Genomic DNA, 23,934 nt, shown 5'->3' on the forward strand with positions numbered 1-23,934 from the left:
ATAAATATTATGTCTTTGTATATTACCAATACGTACTTGACAAAATAAATAAATAAAATAAACCCTGATGAGAATCTAACTTTTAAAAAACACACTCAAAGCACCATTTTTGATTCTCCTTTTCAAAATAATTAATATCCGCGTTTACCCTTCCAAAAAAAGGCTACTTAATGCTTCCAACCGACAAGAGTCCTATAAACCAGGATCGTTCCATTCCGTGGTTGTTTTTCAAAGCCGCGCTTGAATCACAAACGGCGCAACCATCCAGGCTGCAGCTAGTGGCGTTAAAAACATTCACGAAATGCGCAACTCCGAACTTTGTCTAACGTCTTCCCACGAGTCTTAACACGAGCGTAATGATTTTGCTCGAAATCCACATCTGCCGCGGCTGCTCTTCACTTTGGACCCTACGGTCAGCTTTCCATCCTTTTCCGTTGCCCGCAACCGACGCCTCTGCAACCGAGCGGCCTGCTTTTTCTCTTTCTCTCTCTCGTCACTCCCTGATGATGTCACTCTCCAGCAGGTGTCCAATACAAAACGCGCAGTCTAAGCAACTGGAGAGTCTGCCTCTCGCTACTACGCTTGCGCAGACGGTGGAGGTTGGGTTCTCCCACTACTTCTGTCTGTCTCTCGGCTGGGGAGGGGAGGGGGAGGGGACTGCTCAGGTCTGGCAGTGCCCCCCCTCATTAACTGACAGCACGCCGGCTTCGTCCGCGCGTCCCTCAGCCAAAGCTGGAGAGAAGCGCCGTTCGGGCCCGGGGTGCAGAGCCGAGGAAGGGAGCGCAGGCCTCTCTACCGGTCAGGACACCGGAGGGGAGGAGCGCGGCAATGAGCCCGGGGTCCCCCCCGGCAGCTTCTCCTTCCACTCAGGCAGGTATTCCGTGTCGGCTGCGCCTCACGCCCCTTTCGGTCCTGCAGCGCGAGGACTGAGGGGGTCCCGGGCAGCCCTTTTTCTGAGGGGAACTCTCGGCGGGCTTTCAGAGAAGCCGTTTCCTCCGAATTTAGAGGGACTCTCTCACCTGCCGCCACAGGTGACGGCTCTCCTCCACGACGAGAGGCCTCTGCCTCCGCATCCCTGGGACAAGGCAAAGCGACGAAGGTGGAGGCGGAGGGGCCGCCGAAGCTGCGCCTTCTCTCTTTTTTCCCCCCCGACCGAGGCCGGCCTAACCAAGAGGAGAGGCAGGCGGGAGTTTGTCTAGGCCGGTTGAAGCGGCGCCGACTTCTTCCAAGGAGTTGAATGCCGGGGCCGCTTTCCACGGGCGCCGCCGACCTACGCAGCTGCGGCGGGGCATGAATCCGGCGCAGCCCGAAGGGGAGGAGGAGGGCGACGGCAGCGAAGAAGAAGAAGAAGACGGCGGCGACATGGAGATGCCGCCGCCGGAGGAGAAGGAGGAGGTGGCGGCGCCTGCCACGACGGCCGGAGCCGGGGAGCTCGGAACGGAGGCATTAACGGACCCGGCCCTCGCCGGGTACCTCCCGACGGGACCCAAGCTAGAGGAGGGAGGGAGCACTGGCGACCACCCCGATTGGGAGCAAAGCCTGAGCCCGGAATTGCAACAGGCTCATCGGATCCTGAGCGAGTTTCTCTTAGAAAAACACCGGCCTCTGACGGCTCCTTTTTTAAGATCTTGGGAAAAGCAAAAAAGCCCAACGAGCGCCGCCGACTTTGCCGCGGAAGCCAATAATAGTGGCTGTCTTCTGCCTTGCCCCAAATCACAGCAGTTATCCGGGATGTGGCTGTTGAAAATGGAAGAAAAATTCGCTTCGGGTCAGTACAGAGGGATTACTGATTTCGTGGCCGATTTCCGATTGATGTTGGAGACCTGCTATCGGCTTCATGGGGTAGATCACTGGCTCTCCAAGCAAGCCCAGAAGTTGGAGATGATGCTTGAACAGAAACTGGCTCTGCTTTCTCGGTAGGTGTAATATATCTGCTGTGTCGGAGTACTTAAGGAAGAAAGTTTACACAGAGTGGAAGGAGTTCTATTTTTGTGAAACATAGGGTGTGAGTCCTGTACAAGCTAACTGTGTATATATATATATATTTAAAAATTGATACATACCATCTATTTTTCCTTGAGGCTTATTATTGCTTAACTGAACTAATAAGATCCTAATCATGAATATAGAGTTTGTTGTACTGCACAGCTGATGATCATTTATGACAAAGTTAAAAAGTGGGATAAAGTGATGTAGTTTTGGCCTGGTTTTATATAATACTGAGTCATAAAGTGACTTGTTTTGAATTTAGTGTGAAATGCAAACTATGCCAGGAGGAATTTGGCCTTATACATACTGTATGAATGCATTGTTTTGAATTTCTGCAAGGTTTTTTTTGCTGAGAGTGGCTAAACATCCATAAAAAGTATGAAGACAATTTAAAGTGAGCATCACCACAAAATACCTGTGCATTTTCTTTTTGTCCATTCCATCTTCTTAATGTCATGATTAGTGAAATAGATTATCATATAAGATGCTTTGGTCAGGAAAGTTACTTTATAATATCACATTTTTATAGCATCATGATACACCAAGAAAAAAAGCTTCCTGCAGACTAGAAAATAATTTCCCTTATGCAATTGACCCATTTAGTCTTATTTTGCCTATGCTGTTACACAGAGGTTTAGCTGTCAGATTCTAACTCTAATCCAAAACTTTCTGTGTATGAAGCAGACACTATATATTGCTAATGAGTTATATAGTATTTCATTTCATTTGGTAAACTTGGTAAAGATTCTTGGTGGAGATCAACAGAAATGAAGTGTAAGGAAAATCTATATATTGTTCATCAGCATCTTTGATTATTTTTTCATCAGCTCGCATTGTATTTGAATTTTGCACTGTATAAATACTCTTAAAACTAATTTCCTGAACTTTTGTATGCAGTTATCTATTTAAATAAAGACTTGACAATATCAGAAAAAAAATCTATATTTCTAATTGTTCTGATTGATTAGCATTAAGTCACAGAAATAGATGTAAGTTTGGAAAATTGGTTTATCAGATCAACTCCTTCTCAATGGAAAAACATGGACTCTGAATCTGAAATAGTTCAGGTTCTGAGTTACTGACTGATTCTGGCAATGGCCTGAATGAAGTAAGATAGTTTGAAGATGAAAGAGGGGTATTCTTGATCAGCAAAAACTCATATCGAAGAACAAGAACATAACTTCAGTAGATGCCTACTTTTCATCTACTGCAAATAACTATGTGTTGAAAAGATGGTGTTCAATTACTGGGTGAGCTGGTTGGATGCAGATACCAAAATACATAAAGCCAGTGTTTAACATGCTACACTAGCTCATTAATACAATTTTTTCCCAGCAGTGCTTGAAATTTCAATCACTGCTAATATATAATTAATTTGGTTATAACTTTCTAGCAAAAACAATGCTTTCTTTTGTTTTTATAATGCAACACTTTATTATTTTCCCTGTCCAGAAACCAGAGATACTGGATTTTGTGCTACAATATGAAAACAAATATTTTTAATGAATATATATGATAAATGAAACTGTTTAATGCATATATCGGACAAATGATACTGTTTAAAGTATATCCTAAAATGCTAAAAGATGAGCTTCAGTAGTTTGGATAGATTAAAGTTTACAAACACAAGATATATCTATATATGTATTCCCTAACTTTGTTTATAAACAGACATTTACATTTTAAATCTGGCAAGTTTGACAATAGCTATTCTTACAACTTTGAAGTTGCAAGGATGAATGGACTTTATCTCCATAGTTGAACACACTGATACATCTCTGTAATTACTGATGAAGCAATTAATAAGAGATTTCAATTTAATATCATAGATTAGTAAATGAAAAGGAGAATGAAACTGAGATTTGTCTGTGTTTTAGGCCAGGGGAATTATTACCTTCAAAGATTGTTCAATTAGAACTGAAAGATTGGATACAAATTTTTAAATGAATAAAACAGTAAAGAATTAATTATGTAAATGTTATCTGTGAAGATAGGACTTGTATCTAATCTTGTATTCTTTAAATGAAAGAGATCCTGCTATTCAAGAAAGTTTTGACCAATGGAGAATTTCCATTGGTGGAATGAGAAATTAAGCAATTTTTGTTACCTTGCCTTATCCCATTTATTTCAGAAAACGGGAGACTGTGCTCGACTTGGTTTGTTTACCAATATTTAAAGTAAGAGACTGAACTTTCCAGTGAACTTCAATCTTTAACATGCATATACTATTTCTAACACCAGAACACCACCAGAAAATGGATGTTTCTTATTACCAATTGTTAGGAAACATGAGCAGGAGGTTGTTATATTCATATTTTGTTGGTAAACTTCCCATAAGCTATCTGATTGGTGGGAATAGAAGAATGGATTAGATAAGCTTTTAATTTTACACAGTAAGACTAATTCTAAATTCTCTTTGTGTATGTTTCATCAAGTACAATTGTTCATAGGTAATTCTTGAGTTACAGAAATTTCATTCAAAACTTCTTGAGTGGCTTTCATATGAAAGCAATTCTCACTTTACATTAATTTTGATTACCTATTTTTAGGACTCTACTCTGTCATATATCTCTCTTTTCGACACAAAAATCTTTTTTTCTGTTGAAAAAGTAGCTTCCTCTAAGAATTCCAAAAACCAAGGTAATCAAATTTCTTATTACTATATTTACATTTGAGTTTTCTGTAGGAATGCAGCAAATGGAAAATTCAAGACAGCTATAAGGCAGGAGTGGGTTCTAACTTACCTCACTGCCAGTTCACTTCCCCTTGCTGCAGCATAGCTGCACCTCATGGGTGTGTGTACATGCTTTGCACACGTGCACACGCACAGTAGCAAAAGATCAGACCCCCCCCCCAAAAGCCAAAACAAGATGGCGACATTTGCAGTGCCAGAAACCAGAAGAAAAAAGATCCCCCCAAAATAAAAAAAGTAATTCAAAAAAAAATTCAAAAAAGATGGCAGCCTCCATAGACCGGCACTGATCTGATTCTGTGACATTGTGATGTCACCAGCAGGTTGCTACTGGTTTGGGCGAACTGGCAGGAGCCCACCTCTGCTACAAGGAAGTATTTGTTCATAAATGCATTATTAAACAATGGAATTTGCTGCAGTTAATTTAAAATGTTATTTAAAAAAATAAGAGACAAAGCTATTGATGGCTGCTAGACATGAATGAGCATTGTGAAAAGATTCCTGTATTTTTATAAAGCTTAATAGAGACTCCAAGAATATATTTCTACACCCATTTGATATAATGGTTCATCAGGCTAGAAACTGGGAGATTTTGAGTTCTATTCTCCCCTTAAACACAAAGCCAGCTAACTGACTTGGACTAGTCACTTTCTCTCAGTCCTGGAACAGGATTATGGTAAAACTTGCCAAAGTAACTATAGGGACTTGTCCAGACAGTCTGCAAGAATTAGACACAATTGAACAGAGTGGCAGGTGGGGAGGTAAAATTTAAGCAGATACTGTGTAGAAAAGAACAGACCAGGAATAATATTTTTTTCAACGTTTACCTTTTTAGATAAAACCTTATCCAGTTAGAACAGGTTGTCAGTTTCAGATTATTAAGAGCCTAATTACAACCATCAGACAACATTATAATTTTTATTTCATTCTGTGACATCAGAGATTAAATATATTACTTGGAATGATAAAATAATCAGTTTTACTATAAAGCTATAAGAATATTATTTTGAAGAAGCAGGTTAGTTACCAATATTTAAGGCAATAAACACATTAAGTTTTCCCCTGTCCACTTGTGTCTGATTCTAGGAGACTCTGCTCATTTCCATTTCTTAGCAAAGAGAGCCAATGTTGTCTGAAGACATTTTCATACTCATGTGTCCAGCATGACTATATACTGAGGTGAATGGAACGTTGTTACCTTTCCATAGGAGTGGTACCTATTTACTCGTATTTGCATGCTTTTGAACTGCTAGATGCACAGGAGCTGGAGTAAGTAATAGGGGCTCACCCCATCACACAGAGGTCAGGTCTCAAACCCCGGCTGTTAGCTTTCCAGATGACAAGCTCAACATCTTTAACTATTGAGCCCATTTCTTCCTGTTAAATTAGTAAAAGTGAAATTTACTAACAATACTAATCTAATAGAAGCCCATGCATCAGGGTTTCTCAATCTTGGCAGATTGAAGAGGTGTGGATATCAATTCATATAATCCCCAGCCAGCCAGTCTCTCATGTCCTTTTCATTTTTCATTGGACTATACTAACCCACTTTACATTAATTGAATACCACATGGAAATTTCAGGTGATTCACAGTGGAACCAATAAATGACCAGACTCCATTACACCATTATTATATAAGATGCAGTGGCTATCTGTAGGTTTCTGTGTGCAGTTCAAAATGTATTTTTATTTATAAATCTCTCTATGCTTGGTGTATGGCAAACTCTGAAATTACCTTTTTCTTTTTCTTCCTACTTAATGCATGCAGAGAATATGTTGAATATCTCAGTGTGTGGAGGACCTTTTCTTATTTTTCTTTTTCAAAATTATAGTATTTTTTTTAACCTAGGGAGATGTCTAAAGGATCTATTGCTTTTTCAAACATGAGGAAGACAACACATTCATTTTGTTAATGCTTAAACAAGGAATGAATTTAATATTAATTTTAGATAAATAATTGTAAATGATTATAAATGAGTCCCCTTGATATTTTAACATAAGATTCTCAGTCTTGCCATTCCTGGCACTAAATATATCACTGGTAGATTGAGGTTGTTTAAGGCTATGATTCTGAGCTAACTCCCTACTTCTTCCTTCAGTTGCCTCCTTTTCTCTGGTGTGTACATGGGAGAAGCCTTTATAGTGCCAAATAGTTACAGAGATTTTTTGAAGGCCCCCTTCTATCAGTGAGTAGTGGAAGTAAGTATTCTATGTGGGAGCTCTTGTCAATAGCTTGTCCCAAAGGAAGGAGCAGCCATTTTTAATACTGTACTTACATTCAAAGATAAGAAAAAACTGTTAGGAGAAAAAATAAATACAGATAGCCGCATACATGCTGCATGACATGAATGTGTTTGATTAAAGATTAGATGGCGCCTGATGTGATTTTGTGAATGAAATCATTTTTGCAATGCCTAGCTAGGACTTTTCCCCTCTCCCTCATTATGAATTTACAATTTCCCTTTGGTTTATTTGTGGGTTTTTTTTAATTTTCTCCCTTGTGTTTTTTTCTTTTTCATAGTGTAGGTAACCCTTAACATAAGAATTTTTCAGTAATCTTTAAAAATTATGACAGTGCTGAACAAGGGGACTTATGACCTATGTCTGAAATTACAGCTGCTACACTTCCCTGTGATCACAATTCTGGCACTTGGCAATCTACCTGCCCTTATGGCTGATTATGAGGGTATTGCAAGTGCCCCTACCCATCTTTCCCCTGCATCCAGTCCTGCTAAATCTCTTAGGTCTGCTTCCTGCCTCGCTGGGTCCCACACCCACTACGCTCCACTTACCTCTTCTCAAGATCATCTTTCTTGAAAGCAAATCAACCAAAAATCATACAGCCACCTCCAAATAGCAGCTGCTTCCAGGATGGCATGAGGTGTTTCTGTAATAGAGGGGACATGTGGCGCATCAGTTGATTCTCTTTTGGAAAGGCAGTTTCCAAGGATAGCAAAAAAGCATGGCCTTTTGCATAGGCTGCCTCATGCCATTCTGGAAGCATCTGCCATTCTTGCAGTCTCTCAAAAGAACATGATGGAAAATCATGCCATTCTGAATGAATGGCAGTTGACCCAGAATGGTGTGAGACCGCCTCTGCTGGAAGGTGTCACATAGCACAAGTGGGGTGCTCTTTTGGAAAGGCAAACTTCATAAGAGATAAATGGTACAAGGCCTGACAGACTGGGATGGGAAGTTGTCCAAGGGATGCCTCGGGTGAGAAGGGCCCTGGGTGGCCTGGAGCAGGCCTCTTGTGAGCTGGGAAGATGGTGTAGTGTGGTCATAGCTGGGCCCAAGAATGGGAGACCTAGTGGGTAGGGAAGTTGTCTAAGAAATTTGGCCGTTGGCCTGTACCTTGCCTCACAGGCCTCCCACTATGGAGGCACCTCTACTCTGTTTAATGACTTGCACGGTTATTTAATGAGTACAATGGGGAGAACCAGAATAATATTGTTAAGGGGATCAGTTGAGTGCCTCCTTAAGGATCTCAAAGAGTTATGGCTGTAATTCCTGGTTCAATTGTAATTGTAAATTGAGGACTATTTATACTCCATGAACATCTCTTTTTTTTGTAGTTGTTTCTTCTGAGAAAAAAAATTGAGAAATGTGTATATGTGTGAGGATGATTTCTATGTGTCTGAGAGAAAGGGAAATGTCTGTTTCTCTATGTGTCTCCTTTTTTTTCTGAGAGATAAGTACACTTATATGTATACCAGTACAAAAGTGTCACATATATTTATTGGACATGTAGAGGATCTCCAGGATTTGTTTCACCTAAAATGCTTTGACAAGGTGGGAATATTGACATGGTTGTGAAGGTGAAGAAATTGGATATTCAAATATTTTGTATACATTTACACAATATATATATTTCTATCTGCTTTTTCATTGGACAGAAGAATTGCATTAAATTTAGGATCAATTAGCTTTCAGATAAATTTAATGTGAACACTTTTCAAGAATGCTAAAAATCATGTAAAAATAATTCGAAAAGAATACATAGCAATCCATAATCTTATGCTATCCATATTGGTTATGTTACGACATAGAAATTTTGTGATGCCAGTGAGTAAGGGCAAGGAGTCAAATGATAGCATCACATCCAAGTACATAAGGAATCAAGCTTGTAATTGTGGCATGTTTTATCGTTTAGTGAATTTTTGTCTTACTGCAGATGCCCTGTGATTATTTTGGAGATTTTATGTTTGTTTCAGATATTTTATGCAATTTTTGACTATTTTGATTCAGCCAGAAGGTTAGTTGTGGAATAAATTAAAAAAAAAGTTTTTCATTATCTTTCTTTTCTTCCCTCACCCCACCCCATGCTCACAGTTTCCCCAATATAAACTGAAACCATACAAGTATTTCATTGTAATCCCAAGCAAATGAGAATGCGGGTAGTCCTTAATTTATGACCATATTTAAGACCAGAATCAGTTATATGTTGGACCAGTCAAAAAGAGAATCAGCACATGACCAACCCAATTTTATGGTCATTTTTTTCTGTCATTATAGTTTTAAGCAAATCCAGCTTCTCCAATAATATTTTTTGTTGGGAAGGATACATATTGTGATCACATGACTGCAGAATAAATATGAGGTGGATGCCAAGTGCCTGAATTGCAATCACATGACTGCAAGTGTGATGTGATGGCCATAAGAATGAAGGCAGATTCGTATATCACTTTTTCTGAAGCCATCATAACTTGAACAATTGTTAAGCAAATTATCATAAGACAAGGAATACCTGTATACTTTTTAACGATTAGATTTTAACCTGGTCAGCTTCAGCACATTCGTTTGCTGGTTGTGAGTGTGTGCATGCATGCATGGGGAACTCTGAAAAATATGATAATAAAAGCCCAGCCTTCACTTAAAAAGAAACTATAGCCCAACATACCAGAAACATAATTGCAAAAGACAGACTAGAAATAAAAATTAAAATAGTCAAGAAAATGGATACCTGTTTGATCTTAATGAATATACGTAAATCATTGGGACCTAATGGATTATCCCCCAGAGTTCTGAAGGAGCTGGCAGATGTTATATCAGAACCATTGTATTACAGTATACCTTTAAAAATCCTGGAGTACCGGAAGATTGGAAAAGAGCTGATGTAGTTCCCATTTTCAAAAAAGGAAGATAAAATAGAAGCAGGAAATTACAGACCAATCAGCTTAACATCAATACCTGAGAAGATACTAGAAAAAATAATAATAAAACAGATCTGTAAACATCTAGAAATAAAGTTATAACTAGTAGCCAGCCAGCTTGTTAAAAACAGATCATGCCAAACCAATTTTGTTTCATTCTTTGACAAAGTGACTAAATTATTACACCAACAAAATTCTGTGAACGTTGTAAACTTTAGGAAGGCATTAGACAAAGTAAAGCACAACCTACTTCTTGGTAAATTAGGAAAATGTGGGATAAAGAGCATCACCATTAGATAGATTTGTAACTGGCTGACAAATCATACTCAATTAGTAATTCTTAATGGTACAACATCTACATGGAGGGAAGTAAGCAGTGGGGTTCTGCAAAGTTCCATCTTAGGCTCAGTACCCTTCAATGTTTTTATAAATCACTGAAATGAATGTCTAGAAGGGGAACTCATCAAATTTGCAGATGGCACTAAGCTGACAGGAATAGCCAAAATCTCACAAGTCAAGCTCATGATCCAAAAAGATCTTGACCGGTTTGAACAATGGGCCTGTCTAACAGAATGAAATTTAATGTGGAGAAAATGAAGCTTTTATATCTAGGCAGGAAAAACCAAAGGTACAAGTACAGATTTGGTGAAACCTGGTTCAAAAATAGTAACTATGAGAAGGACCTTGGAGTCCTAGTGGATGATCACTTAAACATGAGCCAGCAATGTGTGGCAGCAGTCAAAAAAGCTAACATCCTTAGTTGTATAAATAGAGGCATAGAATCAAACTCAAACAAAGTATTTGTACTGCTTTATAAAGCCTTAATAAGATCGCACCTGGAATACTGCATCCGGTTTTGGTCACCACGTTACAAAAAAGATGTTGAGACTTTTTACCCTAACATTTTTTAGACAAATATTTCTTGAGGTGATATCTACTACATCTTTATGCAAACAAATTAGTAAAATAAAATATTTCTTGGTAATATTTTACTATCTTCTGATACCTCCTTTTTTATTACAAGCCTCCTTACTAATCATTTCTCTTTCCACTTTCAAAAAGTAGCTGGATTTATTAATTAAAATAAGCAAAGGTGTCTAAATCACATATAAGCATTTCAGCAACAAAGTAATAAATTCAGGGTACAATCTTATGCCCCTGGGGTTCCAAAAGTGATAAAAGGCAACTCTGTGTAGTGGTTAGCCTAACAATTAAGAGATTGTGAATTCTAGTCATGCCTTAGGCGTGAAAGCCAGTGTGGGATTTTGAGCCAGTCACTCTCTCTCAGCCCAACCCACTTCACATGGTTTATTGTGGGAAAACCAGGAGGAGGAAAGCATATTATGTATGTTTACACTGCCTTGAATTGCTTATAAAGTAATAAAGACAGGATTTTTAAAAATCAATAATAATAAGATTGAAAAAAATGTTAGCCAGGATTATGTGTACCTTGTATTATTAACTGAAAAGTCTTGGTCAATTGAAGACTTTGTTACAATTTGCTATTCTGTATAGTGAAATTTTCTTCTAATATTAATAAATATATCCATGAATATCCTGCTGAATTGGAAAGATAACCATTTCAGAATGAAGGAATATCAAATGGGATAGATTAAGAAAATAATTAAAATAGAACAATAAGCATTTGTCTTGTTTTTTTAATCTGTTTTATAGAGTTACAATGTTATTAGGTTAGTGTGCTTACTGCTAAAGAAAATGTCTCCTATTAGATATCATTACAAAATTCATAATCACATTTATTATTTCCTCTGCTTTTAGGTTAATAAATTGGAAATATTTTTTTTACTTGATAATGTCAGAAAATATAAATCAATAAAGACACAAGTACTTTCCCCCAAAAAATCTGACAGTTATCTAATGATAGTAACTAATCAAATACTACAGCATTCCAAATACTACTGGAGTTACTATTATAGTTGTTTTAGTAATGAAAATTATGCCAAGGCAATACATTATAACAAAACAAGAAATATATTTATTTATTTATTCATTCATTCATTCATTCATTCATTTATTTATTTATTTATTTATTTATTGTATTTCTATGTCGCCCCATTCCCGAAGGACTTTTGGTGGCTTACAACAGGATATAAAATATATTTAAACACATCATAAAAGATTAAGAAAAAAACAGTTTAAAAAATCACATACATACATATCATTCAAGGCCGGACCTCTTAAAATTGTGAGATCAATGGCCCCAAGCCTGCAGGAAAAAACAGGTCTTCAGTGCTTTCCAGAAGGTCAATAGAGTGGGGGCAGTTCAGATCTCAGCGGGTAGTTGGTTCCAGAGAGCTGGAACAGCCACAGAGAAAGCCCTTCTGCAGCCCTGACAGACGACACTGTTTAGCTGGCGGGACCTGGAGGAGACCAGCTCTGAGGGAGCTCACCAGTCACTGGGAACTATGAGGTAGAAGGCGGTCTCGGAGATAATATCTACATTATATATTCTATAAAATTTATAATCTAACATTGGCACATGGGAGACAGGAGGAGGAGGAAAGAGAAAAAGAACTAGGAATATCTTGAATAGCTTATTCCTATTTTTAAATATCTACATATCTGATTTTTTTAAAAAAAATTACCTTCTAGATCAGGGGTGTTAAACTCAAGGCCTGGTCAAGTCAGGGGCGCCTGAAGCGGCCCAAGCGCTCTTCCAGCAAAAACTGGCTCCAGAACTCTGTTTTCAGCTGGGATGGCTTCCTGCAATCCTCTGCTAGCAAAAACAGAGCTCGGGATGGCTACATTCAACCCTTGCAAGCTCTGTTTCAGGCTGCGATGACCACCTGAAACCCTTTGTTGTTTAAATAGCTGAATAGATGCCCCAGGAATACACTTTTTAAATGTTGTAGGAATTACAAAAGAGTTGAGAATATTTCTTAAGATTTCAAAATAAATTATGCAGTTCTTTAGTTTGTCTCACTGAGCAGATTCTTTAATATCACAAGATGGTGTATTTGACTGACATTTTTTGCATACTTTGTGAATCATCCCTCTTAACTTTTAAAATGCTTTATCAACAATTCCAAAATTATTGACGGACTATAGGAGGGGAACTTCTTAGCTTCTGTAGATCTCACTGAGGCTTACCTCCACATCCCTACTCGGCCACATCACAGGCAATTCCTAAGGTTTTGTTATGCCGGGTGCCATGTCCAATATGCAGCCTTCCAGTTTGGCTTGGTGTCAGCCCCTTGGACATTCACCAACCTCATGGCCATAGTAGCACATACCTGCTATTTGGACAATTTGCTAATCCAGGTAGAAAGGGACATAAACACGACAATCCAGATACTCCGCCTGTCAGGCCGAAATCTTCATATGGAGTTATAGAGTTCAGCCTGACACAACACAAGGGGGGATGGGAGGGGTAGTGAGTAGTCAGAGGGGAAAGACACAACCAAAGATTCCTTTCTCCACGCCAAGGCCACCGTTTGTTCTGCTTCAACTGAAGAGAAGAGGAAGTTGATAAGCCCCTGCACACAAACTGGCTCTCGTGATGAACTTGTGGGTGTGGGGGATGTAAGATGAACCTTAACCTAGGTGGGATTCTGGGAAGTACTCAGAATCGGAATGACAATAGCGTAGCTAACATGGTTCTGTTAATAAATCAAGCTCTGATTGAGAGAATTGGAATGGGACTTGCTTTATTTCTCAGATGCTATTTAGAATGCTGATACCACCATCATGTGTTTTCAGTCAACCTGGACAAATGTCACTTGATTCCCATGACAAGACTGGTGCAGTTAGGGGCAATCATAGACAGACTTACTGGACAAGTTTTTCTTTCCCAGGAGCATCAGGACAGTATTAGGACCTTGGCAGGCCATATTTGAACAGACAGAGTAGCACCTCTGGCACTTCTATCCCAGCTTCCAGAGAAAATGATATCTTGTATAGACATAGTGCCATGGGCACAGTTTCATGCCAGGCCACTCTAGTGGTTCCTGCTTTTGTTCCAGAGGGTGGGCTGCAGCACCTTGATGACAAGTGTCTAAATACCGCTGGGGCTGATTTATTCACTCTGCTGTTAGGGGGTCACGAGCCATCACCCAGGGCTGCTTCTACAAGGAACAGGACAGACTAATGATCATGTCCCATGCCAGCCTCTTTGGATGGGGGCACACTTCAGGATCCCAGGTGGCTTAGAGATGGTGGATTCAGCAGGACCTCCAGCACAACATAAATTGGCTGGAGCTCAGGGTGGCCTGCTTAGTCCTCAGGGCATTCTAACAGGGAATTTTAGGTCAGCATGTCATCTTCTTAATGGTCAATATGGCCACCAAGGCCCATGTCAACAGACAGAGGGACCCAGTCAAAGTCCCTCATGATGGAAACAGAGACCATTGTCCTGGTTGGGAGGCAGGAGAAGTTCGCCAGCCAGGATCCTGGTTTCCAGGGAAGTTCTTCGTTCCCTCAACTGGTGGAGGTTTCCAGCTATGTTCAAAGTTTGCCTCTTCTGAGAGTCTCCGCACATGGTCGTGACAACAGATGCCAGCCTCTTCTTATGGTCCCCAAAACTGTCAGAAGGGCACAGATCAATGTCTCTCCTGCAGGAGACCAGGCAGCTAGTCATATGGGTAGAATGGCATCTGCTTTCAATCTCGACAGACCACATATCAGGGGTGTCTAACGTGCAGGTGAACTGTCTCAGCCAGATGGCCATTGACGATACAGAATGGTGCCTATACTCATCCATCTTCTGAGAACTGACGGACCATTTCAGCCTCCCAGAGTTGGATCTGCCATCCCAGAAAACATTCAACTGCCAAGATTTTACTTGAGGTTCCCATCTCCAGGGGTGTAGCCATCTTCAGTTCACCATTTCTTCCCTAGAAGTCCCATAAGTAGTAACATTAGCTGCAGCTATTTGGATATTTATTTAATAGCAGGTCTCAATGAACTAAGTAGGGCATATTCCTTTATGAGCATAATGAGTTTAAAAAGTAAACCAGTCCCTCATGTCAACCAAGATTTAGTATATCTGTGTATAGCTAAAAACTATTGAAGTTATATAGAAGAATAAATCAAATAAAAGGGCATTTGAAATCTGAATTTTATTTTCAAAAACAGAGAATGTTTCAAGGCACTTGTGAAATGGGATAAAGAAAAATTGGCTGTATTTGATGTCAGACTGAATCAAAAGGGTTTTGAATTACAGTTGATTTAATTAGAAGCTTGTTGCACACTCCTGCTCAGTCATTTTCACATGGCTCTTCCATTCAGTGGGTGCAGCTAAACAGATTAAAAAAAACACATTGCCTTGTTTCTTAGAATGTTGCTGGAACCAGTACCTCTAGTTTGCTCTTCTGTATCTGGAAATCATGTTTATTTCTTGGCTATATATTATCTGGCTTATTAAAAGCTCTGTATCCATCAGTTATTATGTTAATCCATAAGGTAAACCATAATCATTTGTGTATAAGTGAGATCTTTATGGGATTATGCCAGGGGTGGATTCCAATTTTTTTTTACTATCATTCTGTGGGCGTGACTTGATGGTCACGTGACAGCAGATATGGCTTAATGGCCATGTGACCATGTTTGGCAATCATATAACTGGGCAGGAGTGGCTTTGTGGTCATGTGACTAGTTGGAGGTTGCTGGGTGGTCATGTGACTGAGTTGTCATGTGACTTTACGTCACTCATATCTAGGGTTAGGGTGCCTGGTTTCTCCTCGCCTCAAAGGCCTCAATGAAATACAATTCCTCTGTCTATTTACTATTACTGAATATCCAAAATACAATGGTACCTCTACCTAAGAACGTCTCTACTTACGAACTTTTCTAAATAAGAACCGGGTGTTCAAGATTTTTTTGCCTCTTCTCAAGAACCACTTTCTACTTACAAACCCGAGCCTCCAAAACTATAACCGGAAAAGGCAGGGAGAAGGCTCTCTGGAGCCTCTCTAGGAATCTCCAGGGAGGAAACATGGCTGGAAAAGGTGAGGAGAAGTTTCCATGGGGCCTCTCTAGGTATCTCATGGGAGAAAACAGGGCCTCCACCCTCTCTCTCTCTCTCTCTTTCTTTCTCTTTCTTAATACCCTATATGAACCCTATTGATTGATATAAATAAATTTTATTCATATGTTTCTTCATGTGATCTGCTACCTCTGCTATAAGAAGTATACCAGCAAAGGATTTAGAAGTTTTGGATACCTTAACAATTGAATGGTTAATATCATGGAGGTTATAAAAATGATGCAGGAGGCACATTTAATCTTTTGTTGTTAGTTTAGGTCAGGAGTCAGCCACCTCAAAGAGTCTTTGGACCCATTTTCCACAGAAAACAAAACACCAAGAGCCACAAAACCTGAGTGGGCATGGCCAATCCAACATCACACACTCCGTCACATAAACTTCGTTTACATCCTGTTCCTTCCTTCTTCCATGCATCCTCTTTTTTATTTTTTTTATTTCTCTCCACATTCAACATACAACTTCATATACCTTCAATACAACTTAATATGCATATATCATTTTTCAAGTACAATAACCTAGATCACATTCCAATTTTGCTTTATATTATTTCAGTTGTATCCATCTTTCTTCTATCCACTTCCCTCTTTCTATCCTGGGCTATTCCACCTCTACTACCTACTTTCTTACTCCTTCTCACTTCTTCTACTACCATTCCCTTCTCCTTCCTCCTTTCTTCTACTCTTCCTCTACTCTCTCCTCCTTTCCTACTTCCTAGCCACCCTCAAAATCCTTCCCTAAATGGATAATTCTATTACAATTACATGACAGACTTTTCTTTCTTGCCTTCTTGTTCTTTATTTTCATCATTACAAATGATGTTAACTTCTTGTTTATCCTTAATATCATTGTTATCCTTTAATTCTTTTTCTCTTTCCTTTCCAATTCTCAGTCCAAAAAAGTCTCTTTTTAAATCCCATAAGGCAACTTTTGTGTCTTTGATTTCCCCATGAAAGTCTTTTAAAAATACCACAAATTCTTCATAATTTCTTATTTCCATGTAATCAAAATCAAGAAATCATTAGTGTTACAAAATCCAGCTGTTAATAGGTATCTGATTCCACAGTCTATATTAGAGATGGCGAACCTATGGCACGGGTGGCATGCGAGCCATTGCCCTAGCTCAGCTCCAGCACACATGTGCGCACCAACCAGTCTGTCTTCTGCCCCCATGAAAATCATATCCCACCCACTCCAATTAAATTCCATCCCAATTTCTGCAGAAAAATATGTCAACACATGCATAATAAAACAGAAAGTCTGATTAAAGATTTGAAGAATATGTGCTTTAAAAAAATCTCATTATTCTTCTAAGTTTACCTGAGGAGGCTTTTCTTGGGAAATTTAGTCACCTTATACAAGTAAACTGACTACTTCCATAGCAGAAATCTGAGATTTACCTTATACAAAAAAAGTGGATTCTGAAAAATTCAGGAATATCTGCTACTAATATGTTTTATTTACAGAAACACAGAAGATTATACAATCATATATGACTACTTGTAATTTCTTATTCACTTCACATTTCTGTAACTTAGAAAGCAAAATTCATTTTTATTGTTAGAATAGGTAAAAAGATCTGTGCTGCTTGTTATCAAAATCCCAGTGGAAGTGAGGACCCCATTAATCCTGATGCTAGTAGGCAGAGGCAAAATTCTGTTTTCTTTTTTTTCCTCCCCTCAAATTAAAGTGCGTCTTATATTCTGGGGGCTCTTATACTCTGAAAAATGTGTGTAGTTATTATAGTAGTAATTATAGTAAACTATCAGAATTCAAAATTTATAAATAAAAGACAATTGGAGATACAAATGTAATGATCTTGGTAGACTTGAAGAATGTTAATTTGGATATGTCATCCTCTTTTGCTCTCTTCAATGTTGTAGTGTGCTTTATAGAACTGAGCTATTATGGCATATAAAACAAGCCGTAGTTGCCACAAAAGCAGAACTGGAAGCCACAAATGATGTGGGGTAAACTTTATACTAGCATTATAGCACTAGCATTTAGATTTATATACCGCTTCATAGTGCTTTTACAGCCCTTTCTAAGCGGTTTACAGAATCAGCATATTTTCCCCAACAATTGGGGTTCTAATTTGCCCACCTCGAAAGGATGGAAGGCTGAGTCATGTTCTGATAAAAAAACAATTAGATGTTTACTGGTTCAGAATAGAAATGCTTGCTTTTAATGTTTCTGATTTTTACAGAAACCCTATTATAGTTGAAAAGCAGTCACAATTTCAAATGCTGCATTCTTGCTAAGTACACTCAAAGTACATTGTGCTGGTGATGATGTTTCCTTCTATAACTTAACAATTTAAGCAGGGAAGATTCTGAATTGGAAGAAAGAAGTGCAAATGAGAGGGTGAAAATATAAGCAAGTGTAATTCAAGGTAGTACTTGAAGATTCAGTAGCACTTAATCCAGATAATCATATATCTGTGCATATATAGACTGTATAGTGTGGTACCTCTACTTATGAACGCCTCTCCATACGAACTTTTCGAGATACAAACCGGGCGTTCAGGATTTTTTTTGCCTCTTCTCACGAACCATTTTTGTCTTATGAACCCTCTCTTCTCTCCCAGTTGCTGCTGCTGCGAGCAGCAGCCAAAACAAGCACTTTTAAGTTTGCAGGCTTTCCCTTGCGGGGTCTTCCCCCTCCTCATCCCATCTGCTAGAAAACGGTGCATCCAAAGAGCTCTCTACAGCTGCCCCCGGGTGGCGGGTGGATAAAGCAAGGCTAGCGAGTGCTTGGAGAGGCAGGGAAAGGGTGCGTGTGGAGGAAGAAATGAAAGCGGGATGCCTGGAAACGAAAGGAAAGGGTGGGGGGAGTAAGAAATGCGAGTTGGGTGCCTGGAAATGTAATGAAAGGTGGGTGTTTCTTCCACGCCAGCACTTTCCCTACCCTCCTCTCGGCTCTACTCTGTACATTTTCCCCACAGTTGATCCAGGCGCTGGCGTGGAAGCAACAGCGACCCTTCCACAGGACCGTCCTCTCGCAATGAAAACAGCCTTCACACCGTCCCTTCCACCCCACTTTTTCCTCGTTCAGTGAATTAAAAAGCAGGCGGGGGCCGTTTCTTCCTGGCCAGCGCTTGGATCAACTGCGGGGAAGGCTGCTTTCATTGCGAGAGGACGGTTCCGTGAAAGGGTCACTGTCTCTTCCATGCCAGCGCTTGGATCAACTGTGGGGAAGGCTGTTTTCATTGCGAGAGGATGGACCCATGGAAGGGTCGCTGTTTCTTCCATGCCAGCCTCTTGGCTCTACTCTGTACATTTCCCCCGCAGTTGATCCAAGCACTGGTGGGGAAGAAACAGCAACCCTCCCATGGGGCCGTACTCTCGCGGTGTCCTTGTAGCGGGCAGAAGAGCGCGAGAGAGAGAAATGAGCCTTCTCCAGCTGTGCGTTGGGAGCTCCGGGGGGGAGGAGCAGTAGCCCGGCCAGCCCACATGAGCCTTCTCCTTTCCCTGCTGCCGTCCCAAGTGGATCTCTTTAGCAAATCTGCTTCCCCGCACAACACCTGGGGCAATAAAGGGAGACGAAGGAGGAGGGAGGGTCAGGGGTGGGAGGGAGATCCAACCAGCCACCGAGCCAGCCAGCTTAAGGGGGCAACCGTCATGAACTCTCTCCAGGCTTTAGAAGCCCCCAGCCGGAGAGAGAAGCAGATTTGCTAAAGAGATCCACTTGGGACGGCAGCAGGGAAAGGAGGAAGAGGAGGAGGAGAGCCAGAGTAGCCCGCAGCTGCGGAGGAAGAGGAAAGGAAAGAGGATACTTCGCTCTCCTCTTTTGCTGTCAGCTGCTTCCCCTTCTCCTCTTTTCTTTTCTTCTGTCAGTTGCAGTCACGGAGGAAAAGGAGGAGGAAAGGAAAGAGGAAGGGTTCTTCTTTCTTTCCTCTTCCTCCTTTTCCTCTGCGGCTGTGGGCTACTCTGGCTCTTCTCCTCCTCCTCTTTTCCCTGCTGCCGTCCCAAATGGATCTCTTTATCAAATCTGCTTCCCCGCACAACACGTGGGGCAATAAAGGGAGATGAAGGAGGAGGGAGGATCAGGGGTGGCAGGGAGATCCAACCAGCCACCGAGCCAGCCAGCTTAAGGGGGGAGGGCAACCGGCATGAACTCTTTCTTTCCAGGCTTTAGAAGCCCGCAGCCAGAGAGAGCAAGAAAAAATGACGGCAGGAGGAAGAGGCGAGGTGGCTGCACGTGGGTGGGGAGGGGGGTAGAAGCGCCTCAGAAAGTGGGAGGAAGGGGGAAAAGAGAGAAAGTGGGGGGAGAAGCAATGGGGTTTAATAATAAATAGCAGGGGCAATGTGTATGTGTATCTTGAGCTCTCTATTGCACCGGGCTTTGGCGTGCATATGAAAGTAGGAATCGCGGGATGGGGAAAATGGCTGGGTTGGAAAAGGGGGGAGGAGGATGGAGAGCACAAAAAGGAAGGAAGTGGACACATTAAAAAGTGAATAATCTTCTCCCTCTTTTGCAGCCGACAGCAAAAGAGGGGAGCGAAGTCGAGTGCAGGAGAGAAGACGCCGATTTGGGGGGAAGAGAGGGTGCGTGTGTGAGAGAGCAAGAGAGAATGAACGTGCAAATGCACGGAGGGTGCGTGTGTGTGACTGGAGAGCGCACGTGCGTGGTTCTTGTTTGTTTCCTTTCAACCCCTACTCCCACCCCCGCCTGCCCCATCTCCCTCTCGCTCCCTCTCTCCCCCTCCTCCTCCTCGCGAGTTCCCCCACCCCGCTGTTCTCCTCCAGTTTCAGCCCAGCTGAAACCCACCGCTTCCTTGGCTCACCTCTGTCTCCACTCTGTTCACCTCCACTTCATCTGCCCGCCACTTTTTTTTTTAAAGCCTTAATATTTTGGATTTTCCTAATGGGCTTGCATGCCTTATTTGCTTTTACATTGATTCCTATGGGAAACATTGCTTCATCTTACAAACTTTTCTACTGACGAACCTGGTCATGGAACGAATTAAGTTCGTAAGTAGAGGTACCACTGTATATAGGATAATATTTTAAACGTAAGGGGTAGAGTGAGTATTTGCTCACAAAAAAATACTGAAGATCAGTAATTCTATACCAATATTTATCCCATTCCAGAGTATTAAATTTTTCCTTGAACTTTTATTAATGGTCAAATGTGTTAATGGAAAGTGACATTAAATAAAATCCAGGTTACTATTTTACAGAAAAAAATGTTTCTTTTTAATTACAGAGCATATGATGACACAAATTGCATAGCGAAGAACGTATTTTGCTATCAGAATACATGTCAGAATAACACTTAAAGAGTAGTCTAATTGAGCTGCCTCTGTAAATGTGAAAAGTGTAGTTGCTGGATTACTGCTGCTCGGGAAAAACATTCTTGTGCATTTGTTTGATTTTTCTTTCAAGGCACTTAAGAGAGAAGACAGCAATAACAGTAACATCTAAAGGGTTCTATGGGCTGGAAGATGAGAAGGGAACAGCTTGTACTTCAACAAGGCGTCGTTCTACACCCCGCAGTTTAGCAGGCTTGACTACAGGCGTGTTTGAATCCGTAATGGTTCAGGTTCTGAGACAGGAAGAACAACTGAAAGCAAAAGAAGAAAAGAGGTAAAAGGCAAAAGTGGAATATGTTTAGCTATTCTTTCTTTCTTTTGTCCCTCCAGACTTTGTCCCTTAAAAGATTAAACATTTCACTTGCCCCTCATTTCTCATTCAAAACGGATTTCCAAAAGAAATCTAAATAGTTAACAGATAATTATGCAGTTGTATCCATTCGTAGAAAAATAAGACATTTTTTAGAATGAAAACATATGAAATACACTTTTATATTTCAAGAATTAAAAACTACTCCAAGACTACAGAATAAAAAAAAATTATTATTTTCTTGTGGGTAGCATCCAATTGTGCCTAGATTGGTACTTGTTGAGGGAACACCTATACAACTCTCTCTCATTGCATATTTCCCAATCAGCTTTCAGATGTTCATGGGAGGATGCATGGGAAAGGAAGGAACCAAGATAACTACTCACGTAATAGTGGTGGTAGCCTGGACTGTTCATTTGGAACCCTGCTTTGGAACAAAAACATGTATTTTTCTTTTATTAGGAAACCATTTGATAGCAAAGCATCTCAAAGCACTTCATTTTTCGGGGGAAGGGGGGTTAGCTCAAATATCAACATAATTAACATTTCTCCAATTTATTTTACATTATTAAAAGTTTACAATTACATTTAATGTAGCATTAATATATGAGGTTATATAAAACTAGGAGGAAAGTGCAAAAGCCTGAAGAAGAAGGAAACTACTAATTTGGTAGAGCGGTTTGGTTTGGAAAGCTTTTACTATTAATCAAAAATAATTTTCAGGAAAGATTCTCTTATGAATTATGAAAATTAATTTTGGCATGTAGGATTATCTTAGGTGATGGCAAAAGTTCCTGTTTGTTTAGTATGATAACCATAGTTGATAGAGATATTATAAACTCTGAAATTTATGATTTTTTTCTAGACAGGTTTAATAAACTGAATATATATTTTTTTGCTAAACTTAATTAGGCATTGCTTTTTGCTTTTTCTTTATATAAAATAGTGATTAAAAATGTCCAGGATTCATATGTAGCATGTTTCATGTTATGATTAAGCCATAGTATAACAGCTGTAAAATGCCTGGATTGAGGAAAAGATAGCTATATTCCACAACTAGGATAGTGGATAAGGATAGCTCACTAAGCCCCAGTAACTAACACTGGTCTAGGCATGTCAGTCCTATCTATAAAAGAAAAGGAGGGAAGAAAATATGTATAGAGAGACTCACAGAAACTAAAAATATACTCATAATAAATGTATTGGAATCTATAAAAATATAGCAAATCTAGTAAAACATAGTAAGCCTGTAAAATAAGTTACATAACAAATTTGAGAGAGAGATAAAATTTAGGGGAAAACATGCATACATTCATGGACTAATCTCGCTAGTCATTTCCCAAGATCAATGGCCCCAGACCTGTCAGAAAAGCCAGGTTTTTACATCTTTCCAGAAGGCCAGTAAAGTGGGGGTAGTGTGAATCTCAGGAGGTAGCTGATTCCAAACATTGGGGCCACCACAGAGAAGGCTCTCTCCCACGAAACGACACTATTTAGCTGACGTGACCTGAAGAAGACCAACTCTGTGGGATCTTAACAATTGCTGGGAGAAGGCAGTCTCAAAATTACTCTGGCCCTGAGCCATGTTAAGCTTTAAAGGTAATAGCCAACACCTTGAATTGTGACCAGAGACCAATAGGAAGCCAGTGCTGTTCGTGTAGAATTGATGTAGTGTGGGTATATATGGGCGCACCTACAACAGCTCAGCAGCTGCATTCTGGACCAACTGTAGTCTCCGAACACTCTTTATGGGTAGCCCCATGTAGAGCACATTGCAGCAATCCAGCCATGAGGTGATAAGGGCATGAGCGACCACGAGAAGAGCCTCTTGATCTAAATCGGGTTGCAATTGGTGCACTAGTCGAACCTGTGCAAAGGTCTGACAGCTGTAGCTGTCAGGTGTTGATCTAATCTTATCTGTGACTCTAGGAGGACACCCAAATTGCAAACCCGTTCTTAGGGGGTTAATTTCTCTCCCGCCAGAACCAAGGAAGGACAGTAGACATAGTCCTTTGGAGGCAGTATCCTCAGCCACTCAGTCTTGTCAGGGTTAAGTTTAAGCCTGTTGACTCCCATCCATACCTTCACCTCATCCAGGCACTGGTACATCACATCCATTGCTTCACTGAACTGACATGGGGTGGAGATATATAGCTGGGTGACCCAAAGTATTTGTTAGGAGATATTCAACATTGGTCCCTATCTATAAAGTAAGCAAACCTCTTGTGCATATTTTTGAGAGAGGCATGTCATTCACAAGCAAAGTTTTCTGGAACCATGATGTGATGGTAGACAACAGTTGCTCACAGCTGTTTTCAGGCAGAAGATCTTGGTAAGGGTTTGGACAGCTATGCCAAATGTTTGAGGAGCTACAACTACCTTTGCAATATGGATCCAGAAAACCATTCACCTAATCTACAAAAAATAATGTGTTAATAATGTGAAGTACTCAAATGTTAATACTGGATTTGACA

The 23,934-nt window shown here is 40.2% G+C and overlaps 1 protein-coding gene across 3 annotated transcripts in view; it reads left to right on the forward strand.

Moving 5' to 3' along the window:
* The first annotated feature begins 563 nt into the window (after positions 1–563).
* BRD10 (bromodomain containing 10) overlaps positions 564–23,934 on the forward strand; it is a 52,163-nt gene continuing 28,792 nt past the window's right edge. For 2 of the 3 annotated variants that reach the window (XM_070742574.1, XM_070742575.1), the window contains exons 1-2: positions 564–1,916; positions 21,224–21,424. In XM_070742574.1, the coding sequence (XP_070598675.1) occupies positions 1,291–1,916; positions 21,224–21,424 (827 nt within the window). In that variant the 5' untranslated portion in view covers positions 564–1,290. The remainder of the gene's footprint in view (positions 1,917–21,223; positions 21,425–23,934) is intronic. The other variant, XM_070742576.1, reaches the window with a different exon arrangement.

The sequence above is a fragment of the Erythrolamprus reginae genome, chromosome 2, assembly GCF_031021105.1.
Source record: "Erythrolamprus reginae isolate rEryReg1 chromosome 2, rEryReg1.hap1, whole genome shotgun sequence".
NCBI classification, from domain to species: domain Eukaryota; kingdom Metazoa; phylum Chordata; class Lepidosauria; order Squamata; family Dipsadidae; genus Erythrolamprus; species Erythrolamprus reginae.